This window comes from Herpailurus yagouaroundi, unplaced genomic scaffold, assembly GCF_014898765.1.
Source record: "Herpailurus yagouaroundi ecotype Mexico unplaced genomic scaffold, PumYag 28, whole genome shotgun sequence".
Taxonomy (NCBI): domain Eukaryota; kingdom Metazoa; phylum Chordata; class Mammalia; order Carnivora; family Felidae; genus Herpailurus; species Herpailurus yagouaroundi.
In genome coordinates, this window is record NW_024412376.1 from 95142214 (window position 1) to 95165661 (window position 23448).

Sequence of the window (23448 nt, forward strand, 5' to 3'; positions counted from 1 at the left end):
GCGGGGCTCGAACTCACGGACCGCGAGATCGTGACCCAGCTGAAGTCGGACGCTCAACCAACTGCGCCACCCAGGCACCCCTGTTCTCAGTTTTTAAGAGTTTCTTATGCTTTGGCTGTCTCCCACTCTAACCTCTTTTTTCTTTTTTTTCCTTCCCCTCTACCATGGTTTCTGTTAAGTTTCTCAGCATCCACATAAGAGTGAAAACGTATGGTATCTGTCCTTCTCTGTATGGCTTATTTCACTTAACATCACACTCTCCAGTTCCATCCACGTTGCTACAAAGGGCCATATTTCATTCTTTCTCATTGCCACTCAGTACTCCATTGTGTATATAAACCACAATCTCTTTATCCATTCATCAGTTGATGGACATTTAGGCTTTTTCCACAATTTGGCTATCATTGAGAGTGCTGCTATAAATATTGGGGTACAATGCCCCTATGCATCAGTACTCCTGTATCCCTTGGGTAAATTCCTAGCAGTGCTATTGCTGGGTCATAGGGTAGGTCTATTTTTTAACTTTTTGAGGAACCTCCCCACACTGTTTTCCAAAGCGGCTGCACCAGTTTGCATTCCCACCAACAGTGCAAGAGGGTTCTTGTTTCTCCACATCCTCGCCAGCATCTATAGTCTCCTGATTTGTTCATTTTGGCCACTCTGACTGGCGTGAGGTGATATCTGAGTGTGGTTTTGATTTGTTTTTCCCTGATGAGGAGCGACATCGAGCATCTTTTCATGTGCCTGTTGACCATCTGGATGTCTTCTTTAGAGAAGTGTCTATTCGTGTTTTCTGCCCATTTCTTCACTGGATTATTTGTTTTTTGGGTGTGGAGTTTGGTGAACTCTTTATAAATTTTAGACACTAGCCCTTTACGATATGTCATTTGCAAATATCTTTTCCCATTCCATTGGTTGCCTTTTAGTTTTGTTGATTGTTTCCTTTGCTGTGCAGAAGCGTTTTATCTTCATGAGGTCCCAATAGTTCATTTTGCTTTTAATTCCCTTGCCTTTGGAGATGTGTCAAGTAAGAAATTGCTGCGGCTGAGGTCAGAGAGGTCTTTTCCTGCTTTCTCCTCTAGTGTTTTGATGGTTTCCGGTCTCACATTCAGGTCCTTTATCCATTTTGAGTTTATTCTTGTGAATGGTGTGAGAAAGTGGTCTAGTTTCATTCTTCTGCATGCTGCTGTCCAGTTCTCCCAGCACCATTTGTTAAAGAGACTGTCTTTTTTCCATTGGATATTCTTTCCTGCTTTGTCAAAGATTATTTAGCCATACATTTGTGGGTCTAGTTCTGGAGTTTCTATTGTATTCCATTGGTCTATGTGTCTGTTTTTGTGTCAATACCATGCTGTCTTGATGATGACAGCTTTGTAGTAGAGGCTAAAGTCTGGGATTGTGATGCCTCCTGCTTTGGTCTTCTTCAAAATTACTTTGGCTATTCGGGGCCTTTTGTGGTTCCATATGAATTTTAGGATTGCTTGTTCTAGCTTTGAGAAGAATGCTGGTGCAATTTTGATTGGGATTGCATTGAATGTGTAGATAGCTTTGGGTAGTATTTACATTTTAACAATATTTATTCTTCCAATCCATGAGCACGGAATGTTTTTTCATTTCCTTATATCTTCTTCAATTCCTTCATAAGCTTTCTATAGTTTTCAGCATACAGATCTTTTACATCTTTGGTTAGATTTATTCCTAGATATTTTATGCTTCTTGGTGCAATTGTGAATGGGATCAGTTTCTTTATTTGTCTTTCTGTTGCTTCATTATTAGTGTATAAGAATGCAACTGATTTCTGTACATTGATTTTGTATCCTGCAACTTTGCTGAATTCATGTATCAGTTATAGCAGACTTTTGGTGGAGTCTATCGGATTTTCCATGTATAATATCATGTCATCTGCAAAAAGTGAAAGCTTGGCTTCATCTTTGCCAATTTTGAGGCCTTTCATTTCCTTTTGTTGTATGATTGCTGATGCTAGAACTTCCAACACTATGTTAAACAACAGCAGTGAGAGTGGACATCCCTGTCGTGTTCCTGATCTCAGGGAAAAAGCTCTCAGTTCTTCCTCATTGAGGATGATGTTAGCTGTGGGCTTTTCATAAATGGCTTTTATGATCTTTAAGTATGTTCCTTCTATCCCGACTTTCTCGAGGGTTTTTATTAAGAAAGGTTGCTGAATTTTGTCAAATGCCTTTTCTGCATCGATTGACAGGATCATATGGTTCTTATCTTTTCTTTTATTAATGTGATGTATCCTGTTGATTGATTTGCAGATGTTGAACCAGCCCTGCAGCCCAGGAATGAATCCCACTTGATCATGGGAATAATTTTTTTTATAAGCTGTTGAATTTGATTTGCTAGTATCTTATTGAGAATTTTTGCATCCATATTCATCATGGATATTGGCCTGTAGTTCTCTTTTTTTACTGGGTCTCTGTCTGGTTTAGGAATCAAAGTAATACTGGCTTCATAGAATGAGTCTGGAGTTTTCCTTCCCTTTCTATTTTTTGGAACAGCTTGAGAAGGATAGGTATTATCTCTGCTTTAAACGTCTGGTAGAATTCCCCAGGGAAGCCATCTGGTCCTGGACTCTTATTTGTTGGGAGATTTTTGATAACTGATTCAATTTCTTCGCTGGTTATGGGTCTGTTCAAGCTTTCTATTTCCTCCTGTTTGAGTTTTGGAAGTGTGGGTGTTTAGGAATTTGTCCATTTCTTCCAGGTTGTCCAATTTGTTGGCATATAATTTTTCATAGTATTCCCTGATAATTGCTTGTATTCCTGAGGGATTGGTTGTAATTCCATTTTCATTCATGATTTTATCTATTTGGGCCATCTCCCTTTTCTTTTTGAGAAGCCTGGCTAGAGGTTTATCAATTTTGTTTATTTTTTCAAAAAACCAACTCTTGGTTTCATTGATCTGCTCTATAGTTTTTTTAGATTCTATATTGTTTATTTCTGCTCTGATCTTTATTATTTCCCTTCTTCTGCTGGGTTTGGGGGTGTCTTTGCTGCTCTGCTTCTATTTCCTTTAGGTGTGCTGTTAGATTTTGTATTTGGGATTTTCTTGTTTCTTGAGATAGACCTGGATTGCAATGTATTTTCCTCTCAGGACTGCCTTCGTTGCATCCCAAAGCATTTGGATTGTTGTATTTTCATTTTCGTTTGTTTCCATATATTTTTTAATTTCTTCTCTAATTGCCTGGTTGACCCATTCATTCTTTAGTAGGGTGTTCTTTAACCTCCATGCTTTTGGAGGTTTTCCAGACTTTTTCCTGTGGTTGATTTCAAGCTTCATAGCATTGTGGTCCGAAAGTATGCATGGTATGATCTCAATTCTTGTATACTTATGAAGGGCTGTTTTGTGACCCAGTATGTGATCTATCTTGGAGAATGTTCCATGTGCACTCGAGAAGAAAGTATATTCTGTTGCTTTGGGATGCAGAGTTCTAAATATATCTGTCAAGTCCATCTGATCCAATGTATCATTCAGGGCCTTTGTTTCTTTATTGACCATGTGTCTAGATGATTTATCCATTGTTGTAAGTGGGGTATTAAAGTACCCTGCAGTTACCACATTCTTGTCAATAAGGTTGCTTATGTTTGTAATTGTTTTCTATATTTGGGGGCTCCCGTATTCGATGCACAGACATTTATAATTGTTAGTTCTTCTTGATGGATAGACCCTGCAATTATTATATAATGCCCTTCTTTATCTCTTGTTACAGCCTTTAATTTAAAGCCTAGTGTGTCTGATATAAGTATGGCTACTCCAGCTTTCTTTTGACTTCGAATAGCATGATAAATAGTTCTCCATCCCCTCACTTTCAATCTGAAGGTGTCCTCAGGTCTAAAATGAGTCTCTTGTAGACAGCAAATAGATGGGTCTTGTTTTTTTTATCCATTCTGATACCCTATGTCTTTTGGTTGGTGCATTTAGTCCATTTACATTCAGTGTTATTATAGAAAGATATGGGTTTGAGTCATTGTGATGTCTGTAGCTTTCATGCTTGTAGCGATGTCTCTGGTACTTTGTCTCACAGGATCCCCCTTAGGATCTCTTGTAGTGCTGGTTTATTGGTGACGAATTCCTTCAGTTTTTGTTTGTTTGGGAAGATGTTTATCTCTCCTTCTATTCTAAATGACAGGTTTGCTGGGTAGAGGATTCTCGGCTGCATATTTTTTCTGTTCATCACATTGAAGATTTCCTGCCATTCCTTTCTGGCCTGCCAAGTTTCAGTAGAGAGATCCATCACTAGTCTTATCGATCTCCCTTTATATGTTAGAGCATGTTTAAACCTAGCTGCTTTCAGAATTTTCTCTTTATCCTTGTATTTTGCCAGTTTCACTATGATATGTCATGCAGAAGATCAATTCAAGTTACGTCTGAAGGGAGTTCTCTGTGCCTCTTGGATTTCAATGCCTTTTTCCTTCCCCAGATCCGGGAAGTTCTCAGCTATTATTTCTTCAAGTACACCTTCAGCACCTTTCCCTCTCTCTTCCTCCTCTGGAATACCAATTATGCGTAGATTATTTGTCTTTAGTGCATCACTTAGTTCTCTAATTTTCCCCTCATACTCCTGGATTTTTTTTATCTCTCTTCTTCTCAGCTTCCTCTTTTTCCATAATTTTATCTTCTGGTTCACCTATTCTCTCATCTGCCTCTTCAATCCGAGCTGTGGTCATCTCCATTTTATTTTGCAGCTCATTAATAGCATTTTTTAGCTCCTCCTGGCTGTTCCTTAGTCCCTTGATCTCTGTAGCAATAGATTCTCTGCTGTCCATTATACTGTTTTCAAGCCCAGCGATTAATTTTATGACTATTATTCTAAATTCACTTACTGTTATATTGTTTAAATCATTTTTGATCAGTTTGTTAGCTGTCATTATTTCCTGGACTTTTTTTGAGGAGAATTCTTCCGTTTCATCATCTTGGATAGTACCTGGAGTGGTGGGGAACTGCAGCACTTCCCCTGTGCTGTCTGGAATAACTTGCTTTGGTGGGTGGGGCCGCAGTCAGACCTGATGTCTGCCCCCAGCCCACCGCTGGGACCACAGACTGGTGTGTACCTTCTCTTCCCCTCTCCTAGGGGCAGGATTCACTGTGGGGTGGCATGGCCCGTCTGGGCTACTTGCACACTGCCAGGCTTGTGGTGCTGGGGATCTGGCATATTAGCTGGGGTGGATCGGCAAGGTGCACAGGGGCGGGAGGGGCAGGCTCAGCTCTGTTTTCCTTCGGAGATCCGCTTCGGGAGGGGCCCTGTGGCACCGGGAGGGAGTCAGACCCGCCTCCGGAGAGATGGGTCTGATGGATCTGCAGAAGCACAGCGTTGGGTGTTTGCGCCGTGCAAGCAAGTTCCCTGACAGGAACTGGTTCCCTTTGTGGTTTCGGCTGGGGGATGGGCAACGGAGATGGCGCTGGCAAGCACCTTTGTTCCCCGCCAAGCTGCGCTCTGTTGTCCGGGGCTCAACAACTCTCCTTCCCGTTGTCCTCCAGCCCTCCCGCTCACCGAGAAGATCTGTTAACTTATAACCCTCCAGATGTTAAGTCCCGCTTGCTGTCAGAACACACTCCGGCCGGCCCCTCCGCTTTTGCCAGCCAGACTCGGGGCCTCTGCTTGGCAGGTGGGCTGCGCCTCCGCACCAGCTCCCTCCCGCCTGTCTGGGTTGTGCGCAGGGCCTCTCTGCCCTTCCTACCCTCTTCCATAGGCCTCTTGTCTATGCTTGGCTCCGGAGAATCCATTCTGCTAGTCTTCTGGCAATTTTCTGGGTTATTTAGGCAGCTGTGGGTGGAATCTGATCAGCAGGACGTGGTGAGCCCAGCGTCCTCCTATGCTGCCATCTTCCCAGAAGCCCTCCCAGAATATTAACTTTTTAGTAACCTTAAAGATAGAATATTATTGATAAGTCTTTACTATGGTTTCTACCATTTGTGTTTTATTTTTTTATTTTTATTATTTTTTAAGGTTTATTTTTGAGAGAGAGAGAGCCTTGTTGGTGCATGCACACCAGCGGGGGAGGGACAGAGAGAGAGAGGACAGAGAATCTGAAGCAGGCACCTTGCTGACAGCTGAGAGTCCAAGAGCCTGATGCAGGGCTGGAACTCACAAACTGTGAGATCTTGACCTGAGCCACCCAGATGCCCCTATCATTTGTTTTATTATTTTTTTAATGTTTATTTACTTTTAAGAGAGAGAGAAAGATAGAGTGTGAGTTGAGGAGGGGGAGATCGAGAGGGAGACACAGAATCCAAAGCAGGCTCCAGGCCCTGAGCTGTCAAGCACAGAGCTTGATGTGGGGGTTGAACACATGGACCGAGAGATCATGACCTAAGCCAGTCAGATGCTTAACTGAGCCACCCAGGTTCTCCTTCATTTGTGTTTTAAATGTAAGCTTTGTAGGGCTCCTGGGTGGCTCAGTCGGTTGAGCCTCCGACTTCAGCTCAGGCCATGAGCTGGTCTGTGAGTGCAAGCCCCGTGTCGGGCTCTGTGCTGACAGATCAGAGCCTGGAGCCTGCTTCAGATTCTATGTCTCCCTCTCTCTCTCTGCCCCTCCCCTGTTCATGCTCTGTCTCTCTGTCTCAAAAATAAATAAAAACGTTAAAAAAATTTTTTTTAAATAAATGTAAGCTTTGTTATTTATAAATTGGGTAGATAATATTCAGTGTCCTCATAATTAGGTTATGCAAAACTCTGAATGCATATGTAAATATGTATTATCTTCTATTTGTGTGAGAATACTTTAATTTTGCTTTATCAACTCAAGTAGGCAAGTACCACTGTTTTTATTTTAAACCCCCTTGCCAACCTTCAGCACCTAATAAGGTGGTCTATACACAGTAGACTTCCAATAAATTCTTATTAAATAAATGAAATGTCTGGAATAAAGAAGAAAAAATAGAAAACTTAAACTATATTTAAAAGAAGTAAATTTTCAGAAAGGAAAATGATCTAGAAAAATAGTAGTTACATATTTTGTGTTTTAAGTTTTGAAACATTGCTGAGGAGTCATTTCTAAATCATAAAATATAACACATTCTACTCACACTAAAAACAAACAAACAAAAAACTAGCCTATTACCTTCCGCAGTCTATCTGTGAAACTAGGCCTTCAATTCCTTCCATGAGTTGTGGACCTGTCTTCTCAGCAGTGGGGCTGTGTCCCAGCTGTCCACAGCTATTGTCTCCAAATGTGAACACTTTCCCATTCTGTTTAAAAAAGAAGCAATAGAAGGAATCAAACTAATTTCATATTTAAAAAGTAACTAAAAACTTAAAGATAAGTATCATCAGAGAATTATATGAGAGTACTATATGAAGGGTCTTATATTTATTATTTCTAAGAGTGTATGTAAGTTAACTCATTAAACATGAAAAACCGTTGGCTTTCATTGTAGAATTAATGGATGGCTCAAGAATAACACATTTAAATAGAGGGTTGCTTTATTTATTTGAACGTTTCTCTGAAAAAAATCTTTTATCAAAAGATGATTTTTTAAAGTGTATTTATTTTTTTTAGTAATCTCTACACCCAACTTTGGGCTCAAACTCACAACCCCACTGTCAAGAGTTGTATGCTCTTCTGACTGAGCCAGCCAGGGACCCCTCAAAAAATGATTTTTTTTTTTAAGTTTTATTTATTTATTTGGAGAAAGAGGGAGAGAGAAAATGAGTGTGAGTCGGGGACGGGCAGAGAGACAGATGGGGAGAGAGAGAATCCCAAGCAGGCTCCGTGCTATCAGTGTGGAGCCTGACGCAGGGCTCTATCCCACAAACTAAGAGATGGGGACCTGAGCTGAAACCAAGAGTCTGGAGGCTCAACCGACTGAGCCACACAAGTGCAACCAAAGATGACTCTTGATTAAAACAACTCTAGCTTTCTCCTGTCCACTAAGAATAATATAATCCAAACACGCTTTTAAACAAATAATACCGGGGCACCTGGGTGGCTCAGTTGGTTAAGCGTCTGACTTTGGCTCAGATCGTGATCCCATGGCTTGTGAGTTAGAGCCCCACGTCGGGCTCTCTGCTGTCAGCACAGAGCCTGCTTCAGATCCTCTGTCCCCGTCTCTCTCTGCCCCTCCCTCGCTCACGCTCTCCCTCTCTCTTTCAAAAATAAACATTAAAAAAGTTAAAACAGGGGCGCCTGGGTGGCTCAGTTGGTTGAGCGTCCGACTTCAGCTCAGGTCACGATCTCGCGGTCTGTGGGTTCGAGCCCCGTGTCGGGCTCTGTGTTGACAGCTCAGAGCCTGGAGCCTGTTTCAGATTCTGTGTCTCCCTCTTTCTCTGACCCTCCCCTGTTCATGCTCTCTCTCTCTCTCTCTCTCTGTCTCAAAAATAAATAAATGTTAAAAAAATTTTTTTTTAAGTTAAAACAATACAAATTATTTTAGGTATTTATTTTTTATTTTTTATTTATTTTTTTTTAATTTTTTTTTAAATGTTTTTATTTATTTTGGGGACAGAGAGAGACAGAGCATGAACGAGGGAGGTGCAGGGAGAGAGAGGGAGACACAGAATCGGAAACAGGCTCCAGGCTCCGAGCCATCAGCCCAGAGCCCGACGCGGGGCTCGAACTCACGGACCGTGAGATCGTGACCTGGCTGAAGTCGGACGCTTAACCGACTGCGCCACCCAGGCGCCCCAGGTATTTAGTTTTTAAATAATCATTTCAACCACACAAATAGTTTTCAAGTCTATTCCTTATGGCTATGGAGAGAATCCACCCCATTGGAATATACTATTTGGCCAGTATAACAAGAGGAGGCAGACATTTATGAAGCAGGCTCATAATTTTGCCAAGCAAGAAATGGAACAAAGTTGGGGCGCCTGGGTGGCTTAGTCGGTTAAGCGTCCGACTTTGGCTCAGGTCACGATCTCACGGTCTGTGAGTTCGAGCCCCGTGTCGGGCTCTATGCTGACTGCTCAGAGCCTGGAGCCTGTTTCCGATTCTGTGTCTCCCTGTCTCTCTGACCCTCCCCCGTTCATGCTCTGTCTCTCTCTGTCTCAAAAATAAATAAATGTTAAAAAAAAAATTTTTTTTTAAATAAAAAAAAAGAAATGGAACAAAGTAGGTTCTAGTCTATAATTTGGGTTATTGAAATCTGTAAAAATTACTTCATCTCTTCTATAATAATTTTCACCTGTAGAACTACATTATGAATGAATCATTGCTAAAAGGATTCTCTCCTATATTAATCTAACTCAGCGGGTATCTAAAAATATTTCCTAAAGCTGAAGTTAGTTTTTGTTAGAGGATCTTGAAACTTTCATGGTTTATATTTGGTTCATTTCTCCTTTTTATATATTTGTACATTGAATAGATATAGTTGAGATACTGATACGCATATGGCTTTTAACAACAGCCAATACCTATACCTTGTGGTAACATTTCTCATTTGCGAAAAATAGCAAAACATTTTAGATTACCTGGGTAAGCACTGCAGTGTGCTCATGACCACAGCTGATATAAACCACACCGAGAGTTTTCAGCACACTAACTGAACGAGGCTTGTAGCTTTGCACTGTTGAAAGAAAGTACAATGTCTAGAGTATAAGAACCAATCTCAGAATCCATGAGTTTTTACATCTTTTAATATTTTTATCATCTTGTAATTAGTTAACATAATTTTTTAAATGAACACTCAGAAGTATTATAAAATAGAGGGAAAGCCCTGCTTTGGAAAAGAAAGAAAGGCAGTCCTTTAGCATTTATTTCTGGAAACTTTGATCTTCTATAACACCTAACACTATTCTCCTACAAAGCTAAGTTTTAAGACCTTTATTCCCAGTAATATTGCCATTATGTTATATTCATTTCTGTCACATGGTAGGTGTTCTGCAAATATACAATAATAATTGAGAAAATAAGACTTATTTCATGTTGGCAGAGTTAAATGAGACGAGATGTAAGTACTGGTACTTAACAGGCACCAAATATGTTAGCTGAATGTAAAGAACTGAACAGAGGAGGAACAGGGTTCATGGGGAAGACTTCATAGTGAGTTTAAGGGTTGCCAGGAACTGTTTTTTTCTCCAGCTAGCATCTTCTAATCCAGTGGTTCTCAAACTTGACTGCACATTGGAATAACCTGTGGAATCTTTAACAATGACCGATGCCTGGTTTCCATCCCCAGACATTCTGATTTACTTGGTATAGGGTCTAACTTGGGCACTGCAACTTGTTTGGAGGGGGTGGGCACTGGGATTTTTCAATGTTCTTGCAGTAGAAAAAATAAGGGACTTCGGAAGATATCCGTGTCCTTTCCCCAGAGGCTGTGAATATGTTAGGTTACACTGGAAAGAGGAGTTAAGGAAGCAGATGGAATTAAAGTTGCTAAACTGTTGACCTTAAAATAGGGAGGTTAGCCTGGATTATCTGTGTGGGCCCAATGTACTTATAAATTCCTCCTTTGACTGAGGAAGAGGGAGGTAGAAGAGTCACTGTCAGAGTGACTTGAGGAAGACTTAACCAGCCATTGCTGGCTTTGAAGAAGGGGGGTATGAGTCAAGGAATGTAAATGGACTCTAGAGGGGGAAAAAAGCAAGAAAATAATGCAAGGTCCATCCCCACCCCACACCTGGTTGCCCCAAAGCTGCTGACACTTTTTTTTAGCCCACTGAGACCTGCATAAGACTTCTGGCTACCAGAACTATAAGATAAGAAATCTATGTTGTTTCAAGCCACAAGTTTCTGGTAATATATTACAGTGGCAATCAAAAATTAAGATGGCACCCCAGGTGATTCTAATATATTCCGGAGCCTGGGAATCACTGCTCTAATCATTGAGAGTACCCTTTGCAGAGCTGGTCTTCCAACTGGAAAGAAAGAATGATTTACTGCAAGAACAAGATTATCTTGTTACCTGGGACATTACTCCCGAAGAAGGCCAGCTGCCCTGCATTGTTGCTTCCCCAGCCAAATGAAGTCCCAGAGAGAGACAGGGCAAAGCTGTGGGCCCCGCCTGCAGCCACCTGAGCCAGGGGGATGCCATCCAGGGACCTCACCCTCTGTGGGCTGGCTTGGGAGGGGAGCTCCTTCCCCAGGCCCAGCTGCCCATGGCTGTTACTTCCCCATGAAAACACTTGGCCATCTACAAAAATAAAGAAGAGAAATTCAAAATTGTAAAAATATTGGAATATCAAATTCGAGTAGAAACTACCACCCTAATTCTAAAGATCTTTAATACTTAAAATAGGGACAAAAGAGGTTAGAGTATTCTGACTAAAGACAAGGAGGATGGTCAAGAACACCCTCAAAAGTCCCTTCCAACAACATGCACTCCTCTTCTCCCTCCCAGTCAAGGGCAACTGTGTTCTTTCAGCTGCTCAGACTAGAAATCTTGAGAATCATGCTCATCTCCTTTCTTTCTTTTATACCCTTCTACCTAGCAAATCCTAAAGTCTCTATCTTTAAAATGTATTTGGAATCTGACCACTTCTCACCTCCCCACTGTTACCACCTTAGCCACCAAGCCACCATCACTTTTCTCCTGGAAGATTACAACAGCACCTCACTGGGCTCCCAGAGTCCATGTTTGTCTGTTCTCCAAAGGGTAGCCAGAGTGGTCTTTTAAAAAAATAAGTCAGACTGAACCCTTTAGGGATTTTCTGTCTCACTCAATAAAAGGCCAATTCTCACCACAGCTCACAAGTGCCAGGTCACCAGGATTCCCCATGACACATCTCAGACTTCATCTCCCCCTTGCTCATAACTTTCCAGAGCCCCTGCTGTTCCCTGTTGAGTATGCCACAACCTCATGGCCTTTACATCTGGATCATTCCTTTGGATCGTGGCCTTAGCATCTTGTCTCCCTCCTCCCCTTCTTTTGGTGTCTGCTCACTTTGTAAGAAATAGCTTCCATGACATCCTTTATAAAAGAGAAAGACCCCTTTCCTCCACTTGAGTACTTGCTCCCATTCCCTTACCTGGCCTCATTTTTTTCCCCCACACCCTTATCTCTGTTATATGACATAATTATTTGTCTATGTGTTTAAGGCTCACTTCCCCTACATACCCCCATAATATAAACTCCATGAAAGCACAGTCTTAGTTCACTGCTATATCCTCTTTGCTGGAAACATTATAGGCACTTAACAAATATTTGTGGAATGACTGGATGGGAGAAAACAACCAACAACATTTTATGTTGAATTTGACCAGAGGTGGTTAATTTACATGAGGTCAAAAGTCAAGATCTTCTAATGTTTCATTGTCTACCCAGGAAACTGCCAACGTGTCTCAGATGTTTATGTTATTACATCTAATTTTTTCTTTTTTAAACTCTTCTAAAGCTAGTTCTACCACTGAAAAGTATTTCTGAGGGCACAATGCAGAATGTCAAACCCACATTAAGGTCTATGAGAACTCACAGTTCACCATAGCAAATGTACTGGGTACCCGGGCTTCAAACAACCTTCACAATCCAGACCAATGTAAAGACAAATCAATACCCTGAGGAAGTAATTCAAACTATTTCAATAATTAAGAAGAAGAAAAGTATGGAAGGAAAAGAGACTAATATTTATTGTACCCCTACTATCTGCTTTGGACTGTGCAGGATATATTGTATGTCTTGTTTCACTGAATCTTCTAAACAGCCTGTAAGGTAGACATCAGTACTCCTACAGATGAGAAAATCGAGAGTCAAGTTAAATAACTTGCCCTAGATCAAATAGCTGGAAATGGCAGGAAGGAATTATACAATAGCCACAGGATTATAGTACGGTGTCATGGCCTGTGTGGTCCAGTGGTTAAGCACTTAGGATTGGGATGTAAACAAGTATTGGTTCAAATCTCACTATCTGTTAGTGTGTGACCTTAGGCAAATTGCTGAAAGTCTGAGTCCAAATTTCTTCATTTCTAAAATGAGAATACAAATAATGCCCAGGTTCGGTGTTTGTTAAATGATTGAATGAGATTATACATGTAAAGCATTTCACAAAATAGCTGGTGCGACAGAAGGCAACCAGGAAATAAACGTTGGCTGTTCATAGCCCTTGTGGCACAGCTGCAATTATGCATATCACCTGAGGGACATACAAATGTTAAATGTCTCTTGAAGGCAATCAGAATATGCCACCCCAAAATATGTCATTTTGGCATAAGGGTTATCTTGAGCTGAAGGCAATTGAGAATCAATCTATGCAGGGAAAGTTCTCTGCCCCTCCTCTTATCCACCCAAAAGCAATGTATATATTTCCCTTTGTGAAGGTGTCCTTTCCGGCACCAGGGATGGGGCAGTGACTCATCACCAGAGATGGAAAGTCTGCATCAACATGAGTCTTCACAAATAACTCTTAATAAAATAACTCTTATCTTCCATTATTTCCACATATTTACAAGTCACTTCCCTACAATTGATCATCCTGCAAAGCCCAAATCTTTCCTTTGTTAAAATGGTATATAAGTCCCCAAGTCTAATGACTTCTTGAGTTTCACTTCTTTTTTGTGAACTTCCATGCATGAAAATATTAATAAAACTCGTGCCTTTGGTCTTGTTAATCTGTCTTTTGTCACATAAATTTGCAGGCTACCAGGTGCTAAACTTAAGAGGATGGAAGAAAAGTTTTTCCTCTGCAACACTCTCCATTGAAAAATTTTGAATGATGGACAAAGGATGGGGGATGTTAGTAGAAAAAATATAGTCATGATTTTGATACCTTGACTTTTCTTTCTTTTCTTTTTAGGTAGGTAAAATCCAGCACAGAGCCCAACGTGGGGCTTGAGCTCACAACCCTGAGATCAAGACCTGTGCTGAGGTCAAGAGTCAGATGCTTAACTGACTGAGCCACCCAGCCACCACATTGACATTTTGACTTTTCTTTCTTTGATCTAAGTCAAAAAACAAATAGGCCTTAGTGTATTTGAGTCTGCCAGTGTATACAGCCATTCAGCACAAAGGGCAAAGTTCTGGAAATAAAACCACTACTAAATTCTGAGAGAGTCAGATCAGGTCATGAGAACAGAGATGACCCTTTATAGCATTGATATGAATGAGTCACTACTTAGAGTATAATAAGAACAAAGACAATTGAAAAAACAATGAAGAACAATAGAACTTATGAAATCTAAAAAGTTAAAAACTTCTAAATGCATTAAAATCAGTCCCACTGCATTAAAAATCAACAGGTATCATTCATATTAAAGACAAATTACTTTGTAATGATACTTAGAAGATCCAAAAAGCCATTTTTACCTTCTGATAAGGCCAGAGAGTGGTAGTTTCCACAGGAAACTTGTATAATTTTTATACCAGTCAGAGTTTTTATCTTCCTGTAGTAAAAATGATACAAAAATCTATTAATCCTTCTTTAGAGTGGCTCACCAAGTGAACTACAGATATGTAAAATGATCCCAGGTAATACATTTGGTTTAGGGAAATAGCTTTCTTTTTTTTTTTTTATGAGTTGGGCTACTTTAATGTTTTTTTACAATAGAATAGTTCTCTTGATGACTGCAGATATATAAGGCTGTTTGGTAATAATCAGAAACACCACAGTAATGGTGGTTTTCCTGACTGGTGTATAATCTTTAGAAATTATAAAGAATTACTTGCTTAAAACTGCTGTCAAACCAACATTCAACATTCATGCGTTCATCGTTTTCAGGATTGTTGGCAACCTGGGCATATTTTCCCTAGAAATAATTTATTTTCTTATATTTCTGTAGTACCTTTAAGCCAAAGCCCTCTAAGTGTTTTTAACATGACATCAACAAGCATAAAGGTACAGAGCAGAATCTAAACAGTTATAATACACAAGTGATTTTTATTGGACTTTTAATGCAGTATATAATGTACTAACTTTTATTCTATATTTATTGCCTTAAAAGAAAAATAAATTTCTTCATGCACATATGACACAGGGCTTTTAAATTTATAGAACACTGTTATTTACATCACCTGATTTAAGCCCTATTTGATAAATAAATCACTAGGTTGAATCCTATTACATTGCCATTTTTGTGGATCAAAAAGGTAACTACCAGCAATTTCATATGGTTGCATCTAGTAGTGGTCAGAGTTCTAGTTTGCTCTAGGGAATCATGTTAAAGGTATCACGTTGTAGAATAGACTCAAACCTTCGTCTTTTCATTCAAAGTTCAATGCTTGTTCTCCAAAGCCACAGCACTCGTACAATTCAAAACCAGAAGAGGTAACAAAAAGTAACCTCCTAGTATTAAAAATCATGCTTTTTAAAATTCTTACACATGTAACTCATGAATGTACAATTCAGACTGCTTGTCATATCATTTGTCCTAGGAAGCTGTTTATGAGGATATGATTCCTCCCCCTCATCCCATCATCTTACTACTTTTCCATAAGTAAAAGTTTCCTCTTCTGGTTTGGATCCAGTGATAGGGGGCATGCAAATTAACTGACAACTGACAATAACTGAAAGGAGAAAAGACAAAATTTATTTATATGTATAGATGGGAGCTGCCAGTAATGGAAAATTTGTGGAATCACCATATATATATATATATATATATATATATATATATATATATATCAGTATAGCAAAAGGGAGGTTTTCAGGGCTTCAGTAGGAGAGTATGGAAGGTTTCATAGGGTTTTTTTGTGTTTTTTGGGCAGTCTGTCTTCACAGCATCTGAATTCATAAGAAACTCCCTCCAAGCTGTGAATGGTAGCTGTTTTTTTCAAGGAGTCTTTGCTTTAGTCAGAAGGGAATTTCCAATAAGATTTCTTTCTGCATCTTCTTTTCAATGTTTTTACTTTAAAGTAATCTTTATATTTTATTTTTATTTATAGGTTATGTTTATTTTATATTTATTTATTTACCAAGTGGGTCCCCTCGGTTATTTCCAATATATGAGATTAAGATTAAGGAATCACATGTTCTCATTTTATCCTGACCTTCTTCATAGGACTCTAAATAATAATTGGGGTTAGGAGTTTTTTCTCTCACTACACTATAATCTTTGAGGTTAGGGAGTTTGTCATAGTATCTTTGTACCCTGACATCTTGCATGGTGCCTAGCACATGAAACTCAAAAATACTGAATGAATGAATGAATGAATGAATGAATGGAAATACTTACTGAGGTATAAGATTTATTTCCTTAAATTCTCCAATTCCCAGCTGCCCTTCAGAACCAGCTCCCCATGCGAAGACCCTTCCTTTGTAACAGACAGCAAGGGAGTGTTCCTTTCCACAGCTCACCAGTTCAACACGTAGAGTTTCCAATGCCTGAATTGGTTCTTCAGGAACAAAAACAAAATAAAACTTCTCAGAAAGATCACTCAGATTTCTCATCTTTTCCAATGGACTTTTAAATCATGCCTTGACATCCACACTAAAGTTTGAAGGAAAAAAGCTCAATGTGTATTACGCTGTCTGTATGGGAATATGGTTACTATTTAAAAGGATGAGCTTCAGGAGCACCCCGGTGACTCAAGTCAGTTGACTTTTGATTTTGGCTCAGATCATGATCCCAGGGTCATGAGATTGAGCCCCATGTCAGGCTTTGCGCTGAGCATGGAGCCTGCTTGGGATTCTTTCTCCCTCTGACCCCTCCTCTCGCTTCCAATATAGAATAGCATAGCATAGACTAGAATAGGATGAGCTTCACGGAGAAAGGGAACTTGTAGGAACTACGATGCTTGACTTAACATTTCTCTATAAGGATGGTAGCAAAACAAAAGGAGACAGAGGGAAGATGGGATTGCCTCCACTCTCCTCTTCTGACTTTCCCAGCCCTGAACAGTGAGAATAGTGAATTCCTTGCTCAGGAGGAAATGGGCAGGGAGCTTGCCTCATGAATGTAAGAGGCAGAAGCCAGATCCTCTCACAAAGAATGCAGTAGGAGCACCTGGCTGGCTCAGTCCGTAGAGCTTGTGACTCTTGATCTCAGGGTTGTAGGTTGGAGCCCCACATTGGGTGCAGAGATTACTTTAAAAAATAAAATCTTTTTTAAAAAGTAGTAATATGCCTCTCATGAGCCAAAAATGCCCACAAATGAAAACCTAATCATTTGTAGTGTGATCCCTACCAGTCAATCTAAGCTTTTTCCAAAGTGTTTGTTTCTGAATTATTAGAGGTTTTGAGTTAAATATATCACATTTATTTTGAGAGAAAGAGAGAAAGAGAGAGAAGGGAAAGGGAAGAGAGACAGGGAGAGAGAGAGAATCCCAAGAAGGCTCCATGATGCCAGCACAGAGTCCTGATTTGGGGCTTGATCTTACGAACTGTGAGATCATGATGTGAGTCAAAATCAAGAGTTGGATACTTAACTAACTGAGCCACCCAGGAGCCTTTAGTTTTCTTTTTTTAAACCTGTGTGATCTTATCCTTTTCAATTATTTAGTTTCAAACCATGGGGCAATAAAAAAAATGTCCCAAAGATTCATATACTCATGAAGGCTGCAACTGGTACCACATTCCTAGACAACAATTTGGCATCAAGTATTATGTTGCCCTTCATTTCCACCTAAAAGGGATTAGGATATGCCATCCCAAAATATTCCACTTGAGCAATTTTTGGAGTTGAAGGCAACTGAAAATCAAGAGAAGCAGGAAGAGTTCTCTGCCCTCCCCTCATCCACCTAAAAGCAGAGCATAAAATTTCCTTGTAAAGATGTACCCCCTCTTCCATACTAGGAAGAGAAGAGTAACTCTTATCATTAGAGTTGGCACTAAGATGAGTCTGTATAGACAGCTCTTACCAAAATAACCCTTTTCTTTCATTAATCTCTCTCATACATTTCCTAGTCACTTCCCCACAACTGATCATCCTTCAAAGTCCAAAACCCCTTTTCTTTGCTAAAATGGCATATAAGTCCCTGAATCTAATCACTTCTTGAGTTTCCCTTCTTTTCTGTGAACTCCTGTGCACATAAAATATTAATACAATTGTATGCTTTTTCTCATGTTAATCTGTCTTTATCAGCTTAGTTCGTAGGCCTTCAGAACAAGAACTAATAGGGTAGAGGAGAAGTTTTTCTTCCCAGACACAACACTTGGGATTATTCTAGGTAAGTAATCAGAAATATGGTCAAATAATGGCAATCATAGTATTATTTATAAAAGCCCCTAATGAGAAAAAAAAAAACAAAAACCTAATTTCTAACAAAGAAAAATAATTAAATTGCACTGTTAAAGCCTAGAATGTTATGCAATAATTTAAAATGTATTTTCCAAAAGTACACAATAAGGGGGACCTGGGTGGCTCAGAGGGTTGAGCCACCAACTCTGGATTTCAGCTCAGCCCATGATCTCAGGGTTGGTGAGATGGAGCCCCGCGTGGGGCTCTGTGCTGATGACTCTGCTTGGGATTCTCTCTCCTCTCTCTCTCTCTCTCTCTCTCTCTCTTCCCCTCCCCCACTCGAGCTGTCTCTCTCAAAATAAATAAACATTAAAAAAATCATAATAAAAGGGCAATGTTCATGATATGTTTCATAAGAGCGCAATTTACAGGGTTGCATAATACTGTGTATACAAAACTATATAATGACATGCTTTTATAAAATTAAATGTATGATAGAAAAAAGCGAAAAAAGAAATGCATCAAAATATTAGTAGTTGTCTTTGGGTATAGGAATTATAGGCAATTTCTTTTCCTGTGTTATAATAATCAGTAATGGTAAAAATGCTATTATGTATTTTATTTAAAAAAAAAAAAAAAAAAAAAAGACGCCGTGGGCTATTTCTGAGAGTTAGAGGTGTCCCGCCCATAAACCAGTTTGGAAGGTCGTTCTGATCGGCCCAGATAGATTCGCTCAGGCAAGGACTAGTATGGAGAGGCTTAGTGGGAAGTACCACGTCTCTTTTTAGAGGAACGCCGTCCCGTTAGTTTCGCTGTCAGTTTCGCTTTGAAGATGAACTGGAAACCGAAAGCAACCGCGCATCTGGAAAACGAAACTGACGAAGTTGCGCGCGAAGGCGTGGAGCAATGTTTCCCCGCTTCTGGAGGCCCAGGGGACCCGGGACTCCCAGCAGCATCCACTGCCTGGCCCCGCGCCCCGCACCTTTGCCCCGGGCACTTACTTGGCTGCTCCTCGCGCTGCAAGCCTCTCCGCCCCAGCTGGCCCCGGCTGTTGTCCCCGCATGAGTGCACAGCGCCGTCGCTCAGCAGCAGCAGCGAGTGGCGCTCCCCGCTGGCGGCCTGCCGAAGCTCGGGACCGCCCCGGGCCGCAGGCCTCCGGCGCAGAGGTCCTTTGGAGCTGGCGCCCCAGCACAGGTACATCCCGCTCCCGCGCCCGGCCTCCAGTGGCTGTGCGTTAAGCCTGGACCGGCTCGCCAAGGTTAGTGACAGGCTGTGTGCTGATTTGCCGGAAACCTGGAGGCTAGGAGGAACAGCCCGAGTCTGACAACATCAGGGAGTCTGACTCCCCACCCCGCAGCAGCACCACCCTGGCACCCTTAGTCATCGGGCACCCTTAGTCATCGAGCACCCTGGCCAATGGCTTTTGTGGATCAAACGTGACCCTCGAGTGCTGAGGAGCAGAGAGGGACTCCAGAGGAAGAGCTTCTGGATTTACTTACATACTGCTAAGTCATTTATGAGCGGTGTGATTTTGGGCAAGTTGCCTAAGGAATCCGTGCCTCAGCTACCACGTCAATGAGAATGTGGACAGTAATACAGCAAATCTAATGTTAGGGTAATTTAACAGATAATACATAATGTTAGAATAATGCCTAGGATGCTTAATAAAAGCATCCGAAGCATTTTCTAAGCTGTTTTTGGCACTGGTAATGCAAAATCCTCATGGTACTAACATTTTCCTTTTTATAAACAGGTAAATAGTATAATGTCAAGTGACAACATGAAGAAATATAACAGTAAAGTAATAGTGGGGTCAGAAGGAAGTTGTATTTTTTAAATACTTATTTCTTTATTAAGGTCTATTTATTTTGAAAGAGAGAGACTGCATGTGTGGGGGAGGGGAGGGGGGGGAGAGAGAATCCCAAGCAGGTTCCGCACTGCCAGTATGGAGCCTGACTAGGGATTCTGAGGGCCTGAAGTGACAACCATGAGATCATGACCTGAACCGAAATCAAGAGTCAGAAGCTTAACCAGCTGAGCCACCCAGGCGTCCCAGGAACTTGTATTTTTTGATAAGATTTCAGAGAACACTTCTCTGATGAAGTGACATTTGAGCAGGGAGCTTAGGGGACATGGGACATGAGGGAATGAATCATGTTCATATCTAATGGCAGAGGGTGAAGGAGAGCAGTTGGAAGGTTTTTTTTTTTGTTTTGTTTTTTTGTTTTTTTTTTTAAGAAAAGCAGTTGTTAGTATTTAATGAACCTCTCTCCATGTGACTTCAGGCTACCAGGACACAGGCTCCCCCCACACCTTTAATCTCCTCAGTTCTTCTACTGAAGAATTTGGCCTTCACGATGACAGGCTGTTTAGGGAGCTTTCCCTTTCCCAATACTTTGTAGTAGCCCGATCACACCACATCAATAATAGGAACAGCTCCAGTCTTGTTTTTGGCAGCATTTACCCGTGTCTGCTCACTGACCAAGGTCCACAGATTATCAAGGTTAACAGTTGGGTAGAAGCTCTGGTTCCTTTTTAAGTGGTAATGCCTCACACCAACTTTTCCAAAGTAACCTGGATGATATTTGTCAAAGTTGATCCTGTGGTGATGCATGCCACCAGCATTATCCCGGCCTCCTGGGTGCTTCCAGTGCTTGCCGATGCGGCCGTGGCCATGGCTCACGTGGCCCCAAAGTTTCCGGGTCTTTTTCAGTCTGGATGGCATGTCAGCAGCCTGGAAGAAAGAGCACAGTTGGAAGGTCTTGAAGAGAGAAGTGACATGATCTGACTTTAGTTTTAAAAGATTCCTTCTGACTGCCATGTAGAATATAATAGAACAAAAATGGAAGCAGAAAAGCCAGTTAGGAGAGGCTGCTGTAGGAGGCCAGGTTGGAAGGATGCCCTTGGGACTAAGGCAGTACCCTAGAAGGAAGGAGAGAAGAAATGAACACATTCAAGATGTTTTGAAAGAGTCCACAGATTTGCTGATGGGTTGGAAGAAGGAGGAGAGAAAAAAAGAAAGGGATGAGGATTATTCCAAGGTTGGCCTGAACAGCTGGGTGAATGGTGGTTCCCTTTCTTGGCATGGGGAAGCCTGAGTGAGGCTTCACTTTGGGGCTGGTGGGTCAGGAGTCCAGTCTGGTATTAACTGTGGGATGCTTGTTATATAAGGAGGCAATAGGATTAACTGTTTTGGAGTTGTGCAGAGAAGTCAGGGTGGAGTCATAAAATTGAGAGTCTCAGTGTAGAAAGGATACTTAAAGCCAGATGGGGGATTGAGATCACTCAGTGGGAGGTGAATGTGGCTAGCCTATAACAGAGGACGGATCCTAGAAGGAAGACCAGGAAGGGTGGTATGTACCAAGCAGGTGACAAACAAGGGAATGATCATCTTTGACAATTGCTTGTTGAACAAGATATGGATTGAGTATTGATCTTTAGGTTTGGCAAAATAGAGGTCGTTGGTGACTATGACAATGTTAGCCATCATTGGCATTACTGTTTTATTTTTATTTTTACTTTTTTCAACATTTATTTATTTTTGGGACAGAGAGAGACAGAGCATGAACGGGCGAGGGGCAGAGAGAGGGAGACACAGAATCGGAAACAGGCTCCAGGCTCTGAGCCATCAGCCCAGAGCCCGACGCGGGGCTTGAACTCACGGACCGTGAGATCGTGACCTGGCTGAAGTCGGACGCTCAACCGACTGCGCCACCCAGGCGCCCCTATTTTTACTTTTTTAAGTTTATGTATTTATTTTGACAGAGAGAAGGAGTGCATACATACATGTACAAGCGGAGGGGGGGGCGGTGGTGGCGGTGGAGGAGTTAGAAAGTGAGGGAGAGAGAATCCCAGGCAGGCTCCAAGCTGTCAGTGAGGAACCTGACTTGGGACTTGAATGCATGAACCGTGAGATTATCACCTGAGCTGAAGTTATTGAGCCACCCAGGCACCTACCTTGTATGTATTTCTTAAAAAAACAATCAACTGGAGAGCTAACATGTAAATGTATTGTGTCCCCATCACCTAGCACAGTGTCTGCCACATAAAAAGAACTCAATAAAAGTTAGTGAGATAAGTAAATACAATGCAACTTAAAGCGATCATACTTCTATTGCTTGAGAAAGAGATAACTAGATAACTCTCAATTCATCTGTGCTCATGCACTTGAAAATGGTAGCTCCATTTATTGAATGTTTACCATGTGTTGGCTATTTTATTTGTTTATTTATTTTTAAAGTTTATTTATTTATTTTGAGAGATAGCGTGAGCAGGGGAAGGGCACAGAGAAAGGAAGAGAGAATCCCAAGCAGGCTCCACACTGTCAGCGCAGAGCCTGACACAGGGCACAAATTCACCAATGGTGAGATCATGTCCTGAGCCCAAATCAAGAGTCAGATGCTTAACTGACTGAGCCACTCAGGCACTCTATGTGTTGGCTATTTTATGTAAAATACCTACTTTAGTTCTTTCATCAGTTTTTCTCAGTTAAGATTCTTTTAGTTGCAAGTGACAGAAAATAATGACCTAAGCTCATTGAAGCAAAAGGGAAATTTACTGTAGATTGCATTATGCTTATTCAAGAATATTTGATTTGCCTCTCTGCCCTATGGCATCAAGCTTGAGCATGTGAATGTGTTCTGGCCAATGACATGCAAGCATGGAGTGTCTTCTGGGCAGATGGTTTAAGGGCCAACAATTATTTACCTACTCTCTTTTCCCTCTATTACAACTGTTGATTTTCCAGACCGAGATTAGCTTCATCATCCTGGGTCCCAGATTAGAAACAATAACCTAGCAGAGTTACAGGTAATCTTTGTAGCATAAGTGAGAAATCAGTGTTCATTGTTGTAAGTCCTGAGTTTTTGGAAGGTACTTGTTATTGCACAGATTGCCTAACTTAGAGTTTTCTGACATTCACATACTAAAAAGTCCAATCAGCATGGCTGATTTCAGGAAAGACTGTCAACAAGGACTTAATGTCAGGGAAACTGGCTGGCATGTGACTTTTGATCTCGGGGTTGTGAGTTCGAGCCCCACATTGGGTGTAAGATTACTTAAAAATAAGATCCTAAAAAGAAAACAAGTGCTTAAATGTCCTAATGATTCCATTTCTCTGTACCTCTTCACCCTATCTCCTGCTATGAGGACTTCGTCTTCCGGCTCCTTTGAGATAGCAAGAGAGTTTTGACAACTCTAATCTTTATTTATTTATTTATTTATTTATTTATTTATTTATTTATAACTATACACCACATTTATTTTTCCAAAGAACTTCCAAACTCCCTCCTTGCTACAAAATAACATGGGGCGCCTGGGTGGCGCAGTCGGTTAAGCGTCCGACTTCAGCCAGGTCACAATCTCGCGGTCTGTGAGTTCGAGCCCCGCGTCGGGCTCTGGGCTGATGGCTCAGAGCCTGGAGCCTGTTTCGGATTCT

The 23448-nt window shown here is 41.1% G+C and overlaps 1 protein-coding gene and 1 pseudogene across 2 annotated transcripts in view; both read right to left on the bottom strand.

The window, feature by feature from the left end:
• HERC6 (HECT and RLD domain containing E3 ubiquitin protein ligase family member 6) overlaps nucleotides 1-19239 on the bottom strand; it is a 61847-nt gene extending 42608 nt beyond the window's left edge. For both annotated transcript variants that reach the window (XM_040478549.1, XM_040478548.1), the window contains exons 1-6: nucleotides 19013-19239; nucleotides 16068-16227; nucleotides 14203-14279; nucleotides 10870-11097; nucleotides 9434-9528; nucleotides 7086-7213 (exon numbers count right to left, since the gene is read on the bottom strand). In XM_040478549.1, the coding sequence (XP_040334483.1) occupies nucleotides 7086-7213; nucleotides 9434-9528; nucleotides 10870-11097; nucleotides 14203-14279; nucleotides 16068-16227; nucleotides 19013-19211 (887 nt within the window). In that variant the 5' untranslated portion in view covers nucleotides 19212-19239. The remainder of the gene's footprint in view (nucleotides 1-7085; nucleotides 7214-9433; nucleotides 9529-10869; nucleotides 11098-14202; nucleotides 14280-16067; nucleotides 16228-19012) is intronic.
• A 1008-nt stretch (nucleotides 19240-20247) lies between these two features.
• On the bottom strand, nucleotides 20248-20743 carry LOC121032783 (60S ribosomal protein L27a-like; annotated as a pseudogene).
• Nucleotides 20744-23448: the final 2705 nt, after the last annotated feature.